This window comes from Mustela lutreola, chromosome 10, assembly GCF_030435805.1.
Source record: "Mustela lutreola isolate mMusLut2 chromosome 10, mMusLut2.pri, whole genome shotgun sequence".
In the NCBI taxonomy this organism is placed as follows: Eukaryota; Metazoa; Chordata; class Mammalia; order Carnivora; family Mustelidae; genus Mustela; species Mustela lutreola.
This window is the reverse complement of record NC_081299.1, coordinates 65,037,645-65,052,191: the sequence shown is the minus strand read 5'-3', so window position 1 is coordinate 65,052,191 and position 14,547 is coordinate 65,037,645. Positions and strand designations below refer to the sequence as shown.

Genomic DNA, 14,547 nt, shown 5'->3' with positions numbered 1-14,547 from the left:
CTTCAATACCATCATCTTGACCTTCTTTAGTTCATGGAACTTGCCAGCTTCAGGGCCTTTGCACAAGCTGTTCTCTCTGCATGAAATCCTCTTTCCCCCACTCCCTACCTACCTAACTTCAGTATAAGCTTTCGCTGTCTGTCTACTTGAAGGTTGCTCTCTCAGAAAAGTTTCCCTTTCACTCCCAGTCTGTGCCAGTGTCCCCTATTATAAACTCTCATTCTACCCCTTTCCTCCCTACACTTTTCAACTTCGAAGGATACATTTATTTGTATGACTTAAAAGAAATGCGTAGCTCTCTTAAGGGACATCCACTCAGTGGATTTACCAGATTGAACAGACTAATGCAGTCTTCCTACAAAACTGATAGCTACCCACAGCATGCAAGGCCTATTTCTTCTTTCACCAATCCATTATTCATTCATTCATTCATTCATTCACTCATTGAACAAATACACAGTTCTAGATACTGAGGATACAGCAATAACAAAACAAAAAGCTCTGCCGTCGTATTCGAGACATTTTGTGGAAGAGGGCAGACGGTGAGCAAATCAACTATGTACTTAGTGATATGCTCGAAGGATAGATCCAGAGCAGTGGAAGCAGGGAATGCTGGGAATGGGGCAGGAAGATACTGTTCTTGTAGATGGCATGGTTGGGGACAGACTCATATAAATCAGTCCTGAGGAAAGTGAGACGGTGAGCTAGGTAAATCTCTGGAGATGCATGAGAACATGAATCGTGTAAATATCTGGAAATACTGGGGGAGAAGGGTCCAGGAGGAGATATAGAAACCCCAAGGAGGTTCCTGACATGTTCTAGAAAGAGGAAGGAGGCTTGTGCAGGTGAAGCTGAGCAGGCCAAGGGGGAAAGAGGACGTGGAGTGGGGCAGGAGACAGCAGGTAGAGAACCCTTTTGCCCAACATTGGAAGGACTTTGGCCTTTAAGGTGGGTGGCCATGGTGATTTTGAACAAAGTAGTGACATGATCAGGCATATTTTTAACATGTTTCACTCTGGTTGATGTGCTGCAAATACACTAAATAAAGCGGGGAGACCATCTGGGAGGCTTCCAAAATAACTGGGCTGGCAGGTGATGGGAGTTTGGACCACAGTGATGCCTTGTGAGGATACGTGCTTGGCACTTTCTTTTTCTTGGTCCATTTTAAGAAGTAGAACTGGGAGATTTTGGCAACAGATTGAACATGCGATCTGAGGACCAAGTTTTTGGCCCAAGGAGTAGAAGAATGGAGTTGTCATTTCCTGGAATGAGAAAGACTGGCCGGAGGAGGTGGAGCAGCTATAGTCAGGAGCTCAGTTTGGGACATGCTAAGTTTAAGGCTACCAGAAATCCAAGATTCGCCAGTGTGTATGAACATTCCTCATATACCTACCCTGAGTCACTTGGGTTTGTTCTTCAACTTGATCGGATCAGCTGCATGCTCTTGAAATGACATCAACATTACAAAAGGAAGAGCGATAAAGGCAGAATGAGTTAGGGTTCTATAAAAGCTAGGATGAAAGTTCTGAAGACTTGATAAAGGTAAACAATATAAAAATTACCATCAAGCTAGATGTGGGGAAGACAAATGTATAAAATTGGGTACAAAATTATAAAAACTAAGGGGACTCGGCATCCATTGCTTTTCATGTAAACTTTTTTTCATGTAAATTTTTTCTCCTTCGTAAGTAAGGGAAACGGGAAATCCTTTTCCCTTCCTAAGTAAGGGAAATGTGGAAATCCCAGATGATGATTTAGGGGTGTAGTTTCTACAACGAAGACATCTCCGAATACCGACTGGGTCCATATTCCAAGCAAAGGTCTTGATCCTACATCAAGGTTGCCCAACGAAAAAGGTCTACCTTAACTACAGAGTGTACTGTCATTCCTTGCAGTGGCATCAAGCCACTAAGATGACCCCAAACGATCCCACCATTTAATATCTACACCCTTGTGTAACCTCCTCCCACACCGTGTCAAAAGGTGGTCTGTATGATCAGCATAACATGCTATGTTAGCATGGCACTATGGTAAGTCACTTCCAAGTCTAGGTTATAAAAGATACTATGCTGCGTCTTTTGCCTTGATACCTCTTGGATTACTCAATTTTGGGAGATGCCAGCAGTAGTTTTAAAGAGACTCAGGCAGCTCTGTTACGATGCCCACAGGGCAAGGACCTATCGCCCCTTCCTATCCCCGACAATAGCCGTGTGAGTATGCAAATCTTGACAGCGAATCTTCCAGTCCTGGTCAGACCTTCAAATGGCTGCAAACTCAGGAGAGACCCTAAGCCAGAACAACCAGAAACAGCCATTCCCAGATTCTTAACCCTCAGTGACTTATGCCAGATATTTGTTGTTTCAGGCTGCTTAAATTTTGGTATAATTTGTTATGCAGCAGTGGATAATAAACACAACTGCTTTAACTTACTTTTTAAAATTAGCCACCCCCTACCACATTAAGGATCCAGTCCTTTTTAAAGTCTGTGGTCCTATCTCTCACAGTGTCAAGGAAAAAAAAAAAGGCAAAGTTCTGGAAATCATATATTTCAAGTGCTTGCAAATGTCAAAGTGCTCCTCTGTATTCAAGCATTATGGTATTATTTCAAACGTAGCAAATTATAAAAGTTCTGTAATCTCCTATATATAAATGTACTTTGTGAAAGACTTTTGTGATACACATAAGAGACAGTTAAAAGCAAAACACGGAGGTGGTATTTGATGTACCCACTACTTTGCTGTGGCTTTCAAGTAAAGAATAAAGTGTCGTAGGAAGGTTTGCTTTTCTCTTCTGTACTGGAATTCAGTCCTTCCCTGCACAAACGATGAAGGTTACTTAGAGATAGGGGGGAAAAAAAGAACCAAAAACACCTTAGCAGACAAGAGAGCTGTGCAGTATGATCAAAGATGTCAGCAGCATGAGCAGAGAGCAAGATTAAAGGAGAAGACGTGGCAGGGTAAAGTATGACAGAATACCCGGTATGAAAAGAAATACTACATAACAAAAGTCAAAAGTGGCATAAGAACAGTAAAGACAACAGTGGATGAACCAAACGAGTTTTAGAGATTTCCAGCAAAGCCCTACAAATAATATAACAATAAGACATTGAGATGCTTGTAGAGACCTATTTTATTTTTTTTAGATTGTTTATTAGAGAGAGACCACAGGCCGGGGAGAGGGGGATAGGGAGAAGCAGACTCTCCTTCCTCCCCCAACAGGGAGCCCTATGCGGGACTCGATCCCAGGACCCTGGGATCACAACCTGAGCCAAAGGATGGTTAACCAACTGAGCCACCCAGGCATCACCCACCCCCCTTTTTTTTTTGCTTGAGACGTGTTTTAAACATATCTAAAAATTCAGAGATGTTTAAAGATTTTTTTTTTTAATTTATTTACTTAAATAATCTCTACACGACATGGGGTTTAAACTCATGACCCTGAGATCAAAGTCAAATGCTCTTCCGACTGAGCCAGCCAGGTGCCCTGAAACCCAGAGATGTTTAAAATATACAAAACGTGATATTCGGGGAGCGGGAGCAAAGAGGATGGCATGGGACAGCCTGGAGGATGGCAGGCGACACAGAAAACAAAAGATGCCGCTGAGGTGCTGCTCCAGCTTCCCGTCCACATCCAGCCCCGTCTCCTCGCTGCGAAGAGTGCCCGCGGACTGTGTGCCTCGGACTGTTTTTACATCCAAGGAAAGCTGCCGTGTTATCCGGTGCCCCCACGGCCAGCCTGGCAGCATCCCCCTCCTTGACTAGCCGTATGTGGGGGGAAGCAGGAGGTCCGAATAGGGACAGATGCACGAACATGAATTAGATAAGTTTACAGTGTGCTTGATGGCATTCCCAACCCAACACTTTATTAATTAAAACACAAGTATTCCAGGGGCGCCTGGGTGGCTCAGTGGGTTAAGCCGCTGCCTTTGGCTCAGGTCATGATCCCAGGGTCCTGGGATCGAGCCCCGCGTCAGGCTCTCTGCTCAGCCGGGAGCCTGCTTCCTTCTCTCTCTCTCTGCCTGCCTCTCTGCCTGCTTGTGATCTCTGTCTGTCAAATAAATAAATAAATCTTTAAAAAAAAAACAAAACAAAACACAAGTATTCTGGCTTTACTCATCACGGAACTGTCCTTTCTCCCACTTCATCCACAGAGAAGACATGTGCTTTGGCACTTGATTCCAACAGTTCTGCAGTCGTCGGTGTTCTCTGTGCCTGTGTATGTGGTCTTACGGCCACCACACCACGAGCTCCCATAGGACGGGGTCTGATGAGACCAGTGTGATCTTGCAAATATGCATATAAGCATTGTATAAAACACTCGAAACATCAGTAAAATGTACCATCACTATTTTATTTGGCAGTAGTAGAAATACATCCATGTTACAGTGCTTATTTTAGCTAAAGAGTCAGTGCTATTTTTTTTTCTTCTGCTACTGTAGTGTTTCACCTTTACATAAATTAATAAGTACAATCCCTACATTTAGGAAATAGACACATTTACTAATCAGCCGAGTAAGGACAATACATGGTTGTTACAAACTAAGCAAAAAAATAACAGAATCACTAGGATCAAAGAAAGAATGCCCATTTCTATTATTTCCATTAATCACAGATTATATAAATTCTTAAGTCTCACTTGCAGAGAAATTTCTAGATGTAATTGATCCAAGCAAAAAACAAAAGATCTGGATTCAGTCTAATTCTTATAATCACTTTGAAATGTATATTACAAATAATTTCCTAATATGTGTTCACATTAAAGTAAAGACAAATTGTCATGAACATAATTTTGTATTTCTGATTATGAAAGGTCACAGAGAAGTGTATCAAATGTTACTTTGGCATTCCTATTTAATAGGTTTAGAGGAATAATAAACGAAATTCTTTTGTGATGCAAATAATTGCTCTTTAGGTAATCATTTAAGCAGAAAATGTGACTTTTTTTTAATTGAAGTGTAGTTGACAATGTTACATTAGTTTCAGGTGTGAAAATGTTATATTTTAAGGCAAGAAAAAGTTTGTAAATATTTTTTATAAAGCCAGGTAATTTAACAATAGAATAAAAATAAATGGATCCAAATAAAAGTACTATTTTATGACAGAAAGTTTTTTGGAGCTGATTATAACCATATGAGACTCTTGGCTTCTTTTTTTAAAAAAAATCTCATTTTGCTATTTTATAAACATATTGTAAGCCTTAAATGAAGAAATAACTAGACTTTTAGTTGAACAAAAACATAGAGAAACCAAAACAGAAAGTTAGCAAACATAAATCACCTGAACACGGATCTTTTCTCTTCCAGAAAACGGGAGGAAAAAAGCATTTTCTCAGGATGAACTCAAGGCCCTCTGATTATCATGTACACAGGGAAAGGGACAGTAGTAGGACTGGTGGTAGCAATGGCAGTTTTCCGACTGTACCAGCATGCGTCTAACAGGGTTTTTTCCTAAAAAGCTCTAGACTATTTTAATCATTTTTAAAAAATTATTTATAACATTGCTTTAGTTGTTGAACCCAATTTCAAGGCAAGCTGAAATTGGTACATATGTCTTAAGTATGTCTGCTGTGGTCAGAACCATTTTAAAGAGATGTTTCTTTTAAAAAGTTCAAGCTTCTTCCCTTATAAAACAGAGGGGTTTGTTTTTTTTTTTTTTTTTTAACTATACTAATTACCCTGAAATTCTATTTGGTCACTCTCATTTCTTCTGTCAAAGGCCACAAAGAAAGCACTTTTTTGAAGTAGTAGCTACATAACTGACCAGAAATGAATCAAACTCAAAACACTGAATTTGACAAACTAACCTCTTGAATAAGGGCAACTTTTTTTTTTTTTTAAAGGTGAAGTGTAAAAGAGGAAAAAACCCACCTTCTGGAAAGCTATTCATCTTATCTGATGAAATAAATTCCCCAGAATTACCTTATGTAGTAGCAGCATTATTAAATAGTGCAATTCTTCAAAATAGATTTCAAATAATATCTTCCTCAAATAAAAAAGTAATTAAGTTTACTTACAGCTCTGTTTATAAAACCACAGCTTAAAACATTTAGCCGCCCCAACCAGAAGATAAATATAAACAATACCTGTCTTGCCTACACAAGGATGGGAACACGAGCGCACACACACGTGTATGAATCATTCAAGGCCAATGGTACCCGACAAGAAGTTAAAGTACAAGATATGAATTAAAAAAGAAAACAACACATAATGCAATTTTTAGCTTTGATACTTCTACCGCTATTCCTCCATCAATAATAACAATTATGAATAGCCAATTGTTAAAACTAAGAATATATGTAAGAAACGTCAGGAACTAAATATCTGAGCATTATTTCATATTGTTTAATTCTGTAACCCACACATTATGGGACACAGTATACATGCAAACAGCATAAAGATTCTGAAACTCGTATTTTGTAACTGATTATTACATAAGTGTGGCACAAATGTAAATTTAAAACCTTAAAAGATTATGCTTTTCTCCCTCGCTTTTCATTTTCTATTCATTCGTCAGAAACTAGGCACTTTAATCTAAAAATTCATTTTTTAAAAAATATATTTAAATCTTTCTGGGTAACTCCCTCGCGAAATAGATAAAGCTCACCTTAGGAACAAAATCAACGAGTCCAGTGCTTTGATATGCTGAGTGAGCCACATTAAATAAGCGATATATGGTTTAGACACAAAATTAACACAGTTCTGAATGTATCTAATATACTCTGAAGAACCCTACTCATATGAACAACCCATTTGTTCATTTATTTACCATAAAGGACATGAAATATACTTCCATGCCACTAAAAAATATTTTGTTTTATATTCAGAGGGAAAAAAACCTTTAAAACCTCACTAAGAGTCAAAGTATGAATATTTTTTAAATTGGGCATAATATGACAAATTCCCAGTGCACTATAAGTTCTATAGGAGGAGAACTTAGAAACTATTTTACTGTATCCACATTAGTATCTTCAGATATTGGGAAATAGTTTCAAAACTACACACAAAAAATCTTAACAACTTCTTAGAGTTAATAAATGTTATCTTTTTAATCAATAATCATTCAAGGGGAAAATGCTCTCATCTATAAAAAGATAAAAAAATTTCTTCGGTCTCATTATTCTAACTTACAGGACCAACAATAATATATTTTGGAAACTGCAGCAAATCTAATATAAACTTGTAAACTTCTCAGTGTCAATTCATTTAAATGTTTTATAATGATACTCAGCCATTACAATTTCTTTGATTCAAACATGAGCAAATGCACGAGCAATAATGTAAGCAGTACGTATTAAACACCACTACTGCCTAAACTTGATTGAATAAATAACTTTACAGTGAAAAATACATTTTCAGGCAAAGTTAAATTTGTTGACACTAGGAGTAATATATCCTTACATAAGAGTGCCACGAAGGTCTTGCTACAGTGTATATTTTCAAGGTGCAAAGCATAAAAACAGAGCTTTTGAAAATGATACTGGACATCGCAGACAGCGTCGGGAAGACAAATCAACTAACTCCCAAGTACTGGTTTTAATTCAAGCAGTATTTCTGTAAAATATACAACATTTCATGACTTAAATTATTACCTAAAGACTAGAAAGCGTCACTTTGGATATAGTACACAGGGATTCAATGACAGAACTGTGTAAATACAGTATGATCACTCATACTCTACCAGATGTCTTTTCCCTCCCTGAGTCCATATCCCCCAATTCATTATAATACATGGTACAAAATCAATAGTTACCTTAACTATTTCATAGTACATTCCAATTGTATGTTCTTTATGGTACTTATTGCACTTTGGCTTCCAATAGGCCACTGGACACGACATGACCATGACTACTTAGACAGCTACTTGTATGCCTCAGTGCATCAGCTCCAAGATAGGCCGTCAAGAGTTCAGTGCGGCGAATAAGTAACTGCATGAGGTCTTCAGCCAAAGTCTCTATACTGGAATAACGTACCTTCTCGAAGTCAAAAATGTCTTTGAGGAAGAAAATAACTTGATTCTGGAAAATGAACACAAAACAAATCGGCACTATCAGACCAAAATCATATTAATCTAAACAGTTATTAATATTGTGGGGTGCCTGGGTGGCTCAGTGGGTTAAAGCCTCTACCTTCGGTTCAGGTCATGATCTTAGGGTCCTGGGATCGAGCCCTGCATTGGGCTCTCTGCTCAGCAGGGAGCCTGCTTCCCTCTCTCTGCCTGCCTCTCTGCCTACTTGTGATCTCTGTCTGTCAAATAAATAAATCTTTGAAAAAAAAAAATAGTTACCAATATTGTAACAAGCACTGAATTAGGAGTCAGAAGGCCTGACTTCCAGTATTAGTCTCATATCTCATTGGAAAAGGGACCTTGAACAAGTGATTAAACCTTTCCTAGGTCTCACTTTCTTTATCTGTAAAATCAGGGAAACTACTACTTCTCCTTTATAATATTCAGGGCTGACGTGAAGATGAAAAAAAAAAAACTATGGCAAATGCCTGTAAACCCTAAAGCACTGTAAAGGGCTATTATTAATTCTTTCTCAATAATTGATATTTTCAGTGTTACCTCTGAACATTGGTACTACTTTAAGACCCAAGAGTAAATGATTTCCAATAGTTGTTAACTTTTATTTCTTTTTTAATTTTAGAAACAGAGAAAAAGCACAAGCAGGGGAACGGTCAGATGGAGACGGAGAGACAAAGAATCTCAAGCAAACTCTGCACTGAGCGTGAAGCCCTGCTTGGGGCTTGATCCTCCAACCCTGAGATATGACCTGAGCCAAAACCAAGAGTTGGACACTTAACTGACTGAGCCACCCAGGTGTCCCTGTAATTTTATTTTTTTTTTTGCGCCCCTATAATTTTTAAGTTGTTTTTTTAAAAGATTTTATTTATTTATTTATTTATTTATTTATTTATTTTTGTGGGAGGAGAGAGAGAGTGTGTGTGCACATGTGCATGAGCAGGGCGGAGGCAGAAGCAGAAGCAGACTCCCCGTTGAGCAGGGAGCCCAATGCGGGGCTTGATCCTAAGACCCCGGCATCATGACCTGAGCTGAAGGCAGTCGCTCAACCAACTGAGCTACCCAGGAGCCCTAACTTTTAAGTTTTAAGGGTATACTTTTCTGTATATAAAAACTTAAGTACATGAAAGTTAAAAATTTCAGGTCTCAAACCAGTGAAGATCTGAAGGATATTTCACTTCAGTAAGTTAATACTTGTGTTGCAACTCATTTTTTTACTATAGTATGGTTGAAATACAGTGTTTTATTAGTTTCAGGTGTACAACACAGTGATTCAACAAATCTACACATGACTCAATGCTCACCATGGTAAATGTAGTTACCATACAATTTTTTTTTAAAATATTATTGACTATATTCCCTATGTTGTACTTTTTATCCCCGTGACTTACTTATTTCATAACTACAAGTTTATATCTCTTACTCCCCTTCATCTATTTCGCCCATTCTCCCAATCCCTTCTCCGGCAACCACCAGTTTGTTCTCTGTACTTACCATTCTACATATTTTTTTGTTGTTCATTTGCTTTGTTTTCTGGTTTCCACATATAAGTAAAATCATATGGCATTTGTCTTTTTCTCTCTGACTTATTTCACTTAGCATAATACCCTGTAGGTCCAACTGTGCTGTTGAAAATGGCAAAATCTCATTCTTTTTTGCTGAAACTCATTTTAAACAAGTTGTATCCTACTTGTATGTATTAAGTCATAGGCTGTTATGCCATGATTGGGGGGGGGGGGTAATTCCAAACAACAAAAAACAGAAATACTTAATTTCTATCCCATAGAAATTGGGTGTTAAGAAGTACTAGGAAGGCACACTTCATAGATTTGCTTGACTCTATAACTGGATGCGTCATTAGCAATGAACTTGTCAAGCCCCCTCATTTTACAGATGAAGAGAAGGAGGACAGATCTGTGCATGATTTGCCCAGAGTCAGGCTGTTCATTCATTCATGATAAACTTAATTCCCAGTCCAAATTCTTCCCACATACCTTACATTTTGGGAGTTCAAAAAAACACGAGTCAAAAACTGATCAGTTTTATTGAATGACAATAAGATAATTACTTCCTAAACGTTTAAACAAATGTTACATTAACAGCATATAAACATAATGATTTAACTTTTTAAATGAATAGAATGAAACATCCAAACTTTCAAACATCAAAGACTTTCAAGTTCATACTGATGTTTACTTTTATTTGCTCCTTGAAACTCAGTCTAAATTCAAGACTATGAAATAGTGAGACTTTTCTTGGCACTATGCAACGCAGAAAATTCTGCGAGGAGCTGTAACTTGTGTTTTGGCAAACCACTGACATTGGGATACAACCTTAAACTCCCACGGTATCTCTCACAACTGGGGTTTTATCATTCAAGTTACCTTAAATCAGAACTTACTTCTAAATTGCCTACATGTGCAACAAGGCACATTATTATTTGTTTTATACATTTCAAGAGTCCAGAGGTGAAGAACAACTGTCTGCAGCAAGTTGACTGTAACACGGTAACGCCACACAACAGCACGCATCCTTTACAGAAGGAATCGATAAGAGGAATGGACTTGTTGCATCTACTCCAGAATAAAGCACCAAATCTATATATTAAATGTTCCACTGGCGTTTAAACACTGAATTTAAGTGACTTTCATAACTTTACCTTTCACTAACATTCGTTTTCCTACAAAAGCAAAAACAAAACAGAATAAAGTCTCCATCCACTTTTCAAGTTAGAAAAAAAGAGATGATTCAATGACTGAACATACCTTAAAGAAGCAACATAAATCATAGAGAGAATTTCTAGGACCCAAAAAGCCCCAGGCGAGGACAGGGCTGATTTGCTCACAAATGGCATAAAAATGGGCAAAAAATCCATCTGGGATCTATTGGGAAGAAAGGAGAATTGAGTTATTCTTACTTTCTTGAATTAGCTATCTCTAGCAGAGAAACTTAAATTGCTATCCATCATAAGATCAGCTCTTTCTGAAGACAGAGCAAGGGTGAATGAGGAGCCAGTCTGCTAGGGAACTGAATAAGCTTACAAGTAACTTCTGGAGTCACAGAATGTTTTATATAATTTTCATATCCTAGCCAACAGTTTCAAATGTGCTGAGGAACATTATTTCTTAAAGGCATTTTTCACCTCATAAAAATGCTTCATAAAAAAGTAATCATATCAGTGTTACAACCAAGCAATAACAAGAATGCTATGGTATTCTTTGGCAGTAATTCTTAGGATGAATGAGATTACCATGGTTTCAGCTATTAAACAGTTCCCCTCAATCACTTAATTAGATTACCTGAGAAAGACCAAACTGATTTTTAAATGACTAGCACAAAAATATGCTTAATAGAATCCCAACTTTTAGTTGAGGAACCAGGTATTATTGAAGCATTTAATTGTGTAATTATTACCTCTTCTTGTGTAATAGTATTACATACAGTTATAATTCAAGAACCTAAGTTTATTAATAACTTTCTGAATTTCCCTTGTTAAATAACGTCCTGTGGGATTTGTCATATAGCATCAACTGGGGATAACTATGCCTTAAGATTCTGTCTCCTGAAGGGGTTATTTCCAAAACATCCTCTAAACCTTGATTTAAAATATACATATACTCTAGCAGCAATTACCATTTAATGAGTACCCGTTATATTCCAGATAAAATGCTAGGTTCTATTTAATCTAATAAAACATTCTTGAAAAAGTAGGTCATGCTGGGACGCCTGGGTGGCTCAGTTGGTTAAGCAGCTGCCTTCGGCTCAGGTCATGATCCCAGCGTCCTGGGATCGAGTCCCACATCGGGCTCTTGCTCAGCAGGGAGCCTGCTTCTCCCTCTGCCTCTGCCTGCCATTCTGTCTGCCTGTGCTCGCTTTCTCCTCCCCTCTCTCTGATAAATAAATAAAATCTTAAAAAAAAAAAAAGTAGGTCATGCTGACATTATTTTAATCATGTAGAAAGTGATACATCAAAGGAGTTAAGAAACCTGTCCTTTGTCACACATAGCTAACCAGTGAAAGCCAAAAGGTTACGAAGGATGCACCAAAGTTATTAGTCTGAGAGGTTCTGCTTATATTAAAATTCTAAACCCCACAGACTCTAACTGTAGTAAGAGTCCAAACAGGTAAGACATTAGCATGAGCTGACTGAAGAGACATGCTTCCCCAAGTAATAACATGAGCTGAACTCAACAAGAGGTAAAAATATATTTAAATACACAGGAAAGAGTATGGCATTCCAGGTATAGAAAATAGTTCCCTACAAGGTGAGACATATATGTAATCTGTGGATACGGAGAGAAGACTAGTCTAGGGCGCCTGGGTGGCTCAGTGGGTTAAGCCGCTGCCTTCAGCTCAGGTCATGATCTCGGGGTCCTGGGATCGAGTCCCGCATCGGGCTCTCTGCTCAGCAGAGAGCCTGCTTCTCCTCTCTCTCTGCCTGCCTCTCTGCCTACTTGTGATCTCTCTCTGTCAAATAAATAAATAAAATCTTTAAAAAAAAAAAAAAAAGAAGAAGAAGAAGAAGACTAGTCTAAGGTACAGGATTTATTCTAAGAAAACATAAAGTTATAAATGTTATTATTATCGTGATTATTATGGAAACTACTATTTATTAAGCTCATTTTTATATTTACTTTTCATTTTATACTTAAATGAACCGGGTTAATATTATCTTATTTCATCCTTACACCGACCCTATGAGTAGGCACCAATTCCATTCTACAAACAGAAATGGAGGTCAGCTGACAGGAACTTGCCTGAGGTCAGAACAGCTAGTCTGCGAATCAAGCCCAAGTCTACAAGTCTACTCCCTAGCCCCAAACCAGTGGTTCCCAAATGTTAGAGTTCATAATCATCATTTGAAAAGCTTGTTTAAAACACAGGGTCTCTGGAATCTTTTTTTTTTTTTTCTTTTTAAGTTTATTGAATGATAGACTACAAAGCTCGCGAGGAGGGAGGGGACCTGAGAAGGTTGTCCTCTGGAATCATTTTAAACAAGAATTATTCACTTACTTGGTCCCCAGTTATCTTAAAAATTCTTTCAGAGCCATTTCTAACCCTAAACCTTCTTTCACCTAGTAGAAATCCCATGCATGCCTCAATCTGCTCTACTGAACTATACAGAATATTAAGAGAGGGAGAAGTTATTCAAAACAGGGAAGCCAACCCAGTATCAATCACTCATCCAGCTTGAGGGACGGTTCCAAGAGCTTCCATCCCCACTTGAGAATTGACTCAGCAGTTTCTTTGACAAGAGCCTCAAATTACCCAAAAAAGAAGAAGTCCAAGGCATAATGAAATTTACCTTCATCTGTTGCCTTTTCTGTTTCAGCACTGACCAACAACTTGAAGCCACAGCCTAAATATATGCAAAGGAGAAAAAGCAAGACTTACATTTACGACTTAGCGACTTTGCATTAGGAATGATTTTTGTGAGAAATTCATAGGTTTGTGGGTTTAAAATGTTTAAAACATTAACATTTGCCTTTCTATTATTTGTGAATAATAATGGTATTTTGTTTTTATAAATTTAAAAATTAAATACAAAGGCACTGAAGGAAAAAGGCTGAGCTCTGGTACCAAGAAACTTGGTTAACTATAATTCAACTCTCAGAAATCTTTAGTTCTGTTCCTATAGGAAAAGAATAAAAATACGTGTACACAAAGACGCATATAGCAATAGCCATTTTATGTATAATAATGAAGACAATGTAGTATTTTTTTTTTCTTTAAGAATAGTATTGCTGGAAATAGTTGTGGGTAGAGCTAACAGTTTTATTCCAATAAAAAACTAAGAAATATAACCTAATGATAGGGACTAAAACACCCAAGTAGATCTTAACGAAATCTGGCATGGCCCAACTTTGATCAAATCAGTTAAGAAATGAGAGAACATATAACTTTTATGGTTAAAACAAATCTTGAGTGAAAAGTGGATTTATTAAAAACGCTTTAAAATTTAATATCAGAAATTTCCAAAATAATTTTGAAATAGGCAGCTGGAACATTTTTTTAAAGGCATTCTATTGCAGTATGAATATCTATTTTACCTACTTCCTTCCAAGTACACACTTAAATAAAGCACAACAAAAAAAACAATGTCAAATAGAGATCTGAGTGCAAAAAAACAAGAGAAACTGAAAACATTCAAAGTACAGAATATAGTTTAAACCTGTATTATTTTTGCATATGCCTATTTCTCTTACTCCCCCTCTTCTTTCATTTAAAAAAAATTTATTTTTACGTACACTCAAGGTAGGGCTTGAACTCATAACCCTGATATCACAAGTTGTATTCTCTACAGACTGAGCCCATGAGGCACTCCTTCCCTCCCCTCATTTTTTATAGTATTTGAGAACATAAATCTCCATATCTTCCTCTAAAAAATACATACTGTCTTTTTACAACTGCTATATTTCAGGTTAGTCACAGAGCCAGTTCAGTTATTTGGTTAGGCATGAACTGGTCTGAAGCCCGAGTCTGAGATCTGAAGAAAGCACTGGTCCTCCAGGTCAGTGCAGGGACAGAC

At 37.6% G+C, this 14,547-nt stretch overlaps 1 protein-coding gene across 3 annotated transcripts in view; it reads right to left on the bottom strand.

Moving 5' to 3' along the window:
• Positions 1-4,329: 4,329 nt before the first annotated feature.
• Positions 4,330-14,547, bottom strand: part of MIGA1 (mitoguardin 1) — a 105,721-nt gene continuing 95,503 nt past the window's right edge. The window contains exons 14-17 of one of the 3 annotated variants that reach the window (XM_059135451.1): positions 13,324-13,377; positions 10,784-10,900; positions 7,749-8,013; positions 4,330-7,549 (exon numbers count right to left, since the gene is read on the bottom strand). In XM_059135451.1, coding sequence (XP_058991434.1) covers positions 7,795-8,013; positions 10,784-10,900; positions 13,324-13,377 — 390 coding nt within the window. In that variant the 3' untranslated portion in view covers positions 4,330-7,549; positions 7,749-7,794. Of the gene's footprint in view, positions 8,014-10,045; positions 10,699-10,783; positions 10,901-13,323; positions 13,378-14,547 lie in introns of those variants that run through there. The other 2 variants (XM_059135450.1, XM_059135452.1) reach the window with 2 other exon arrangements.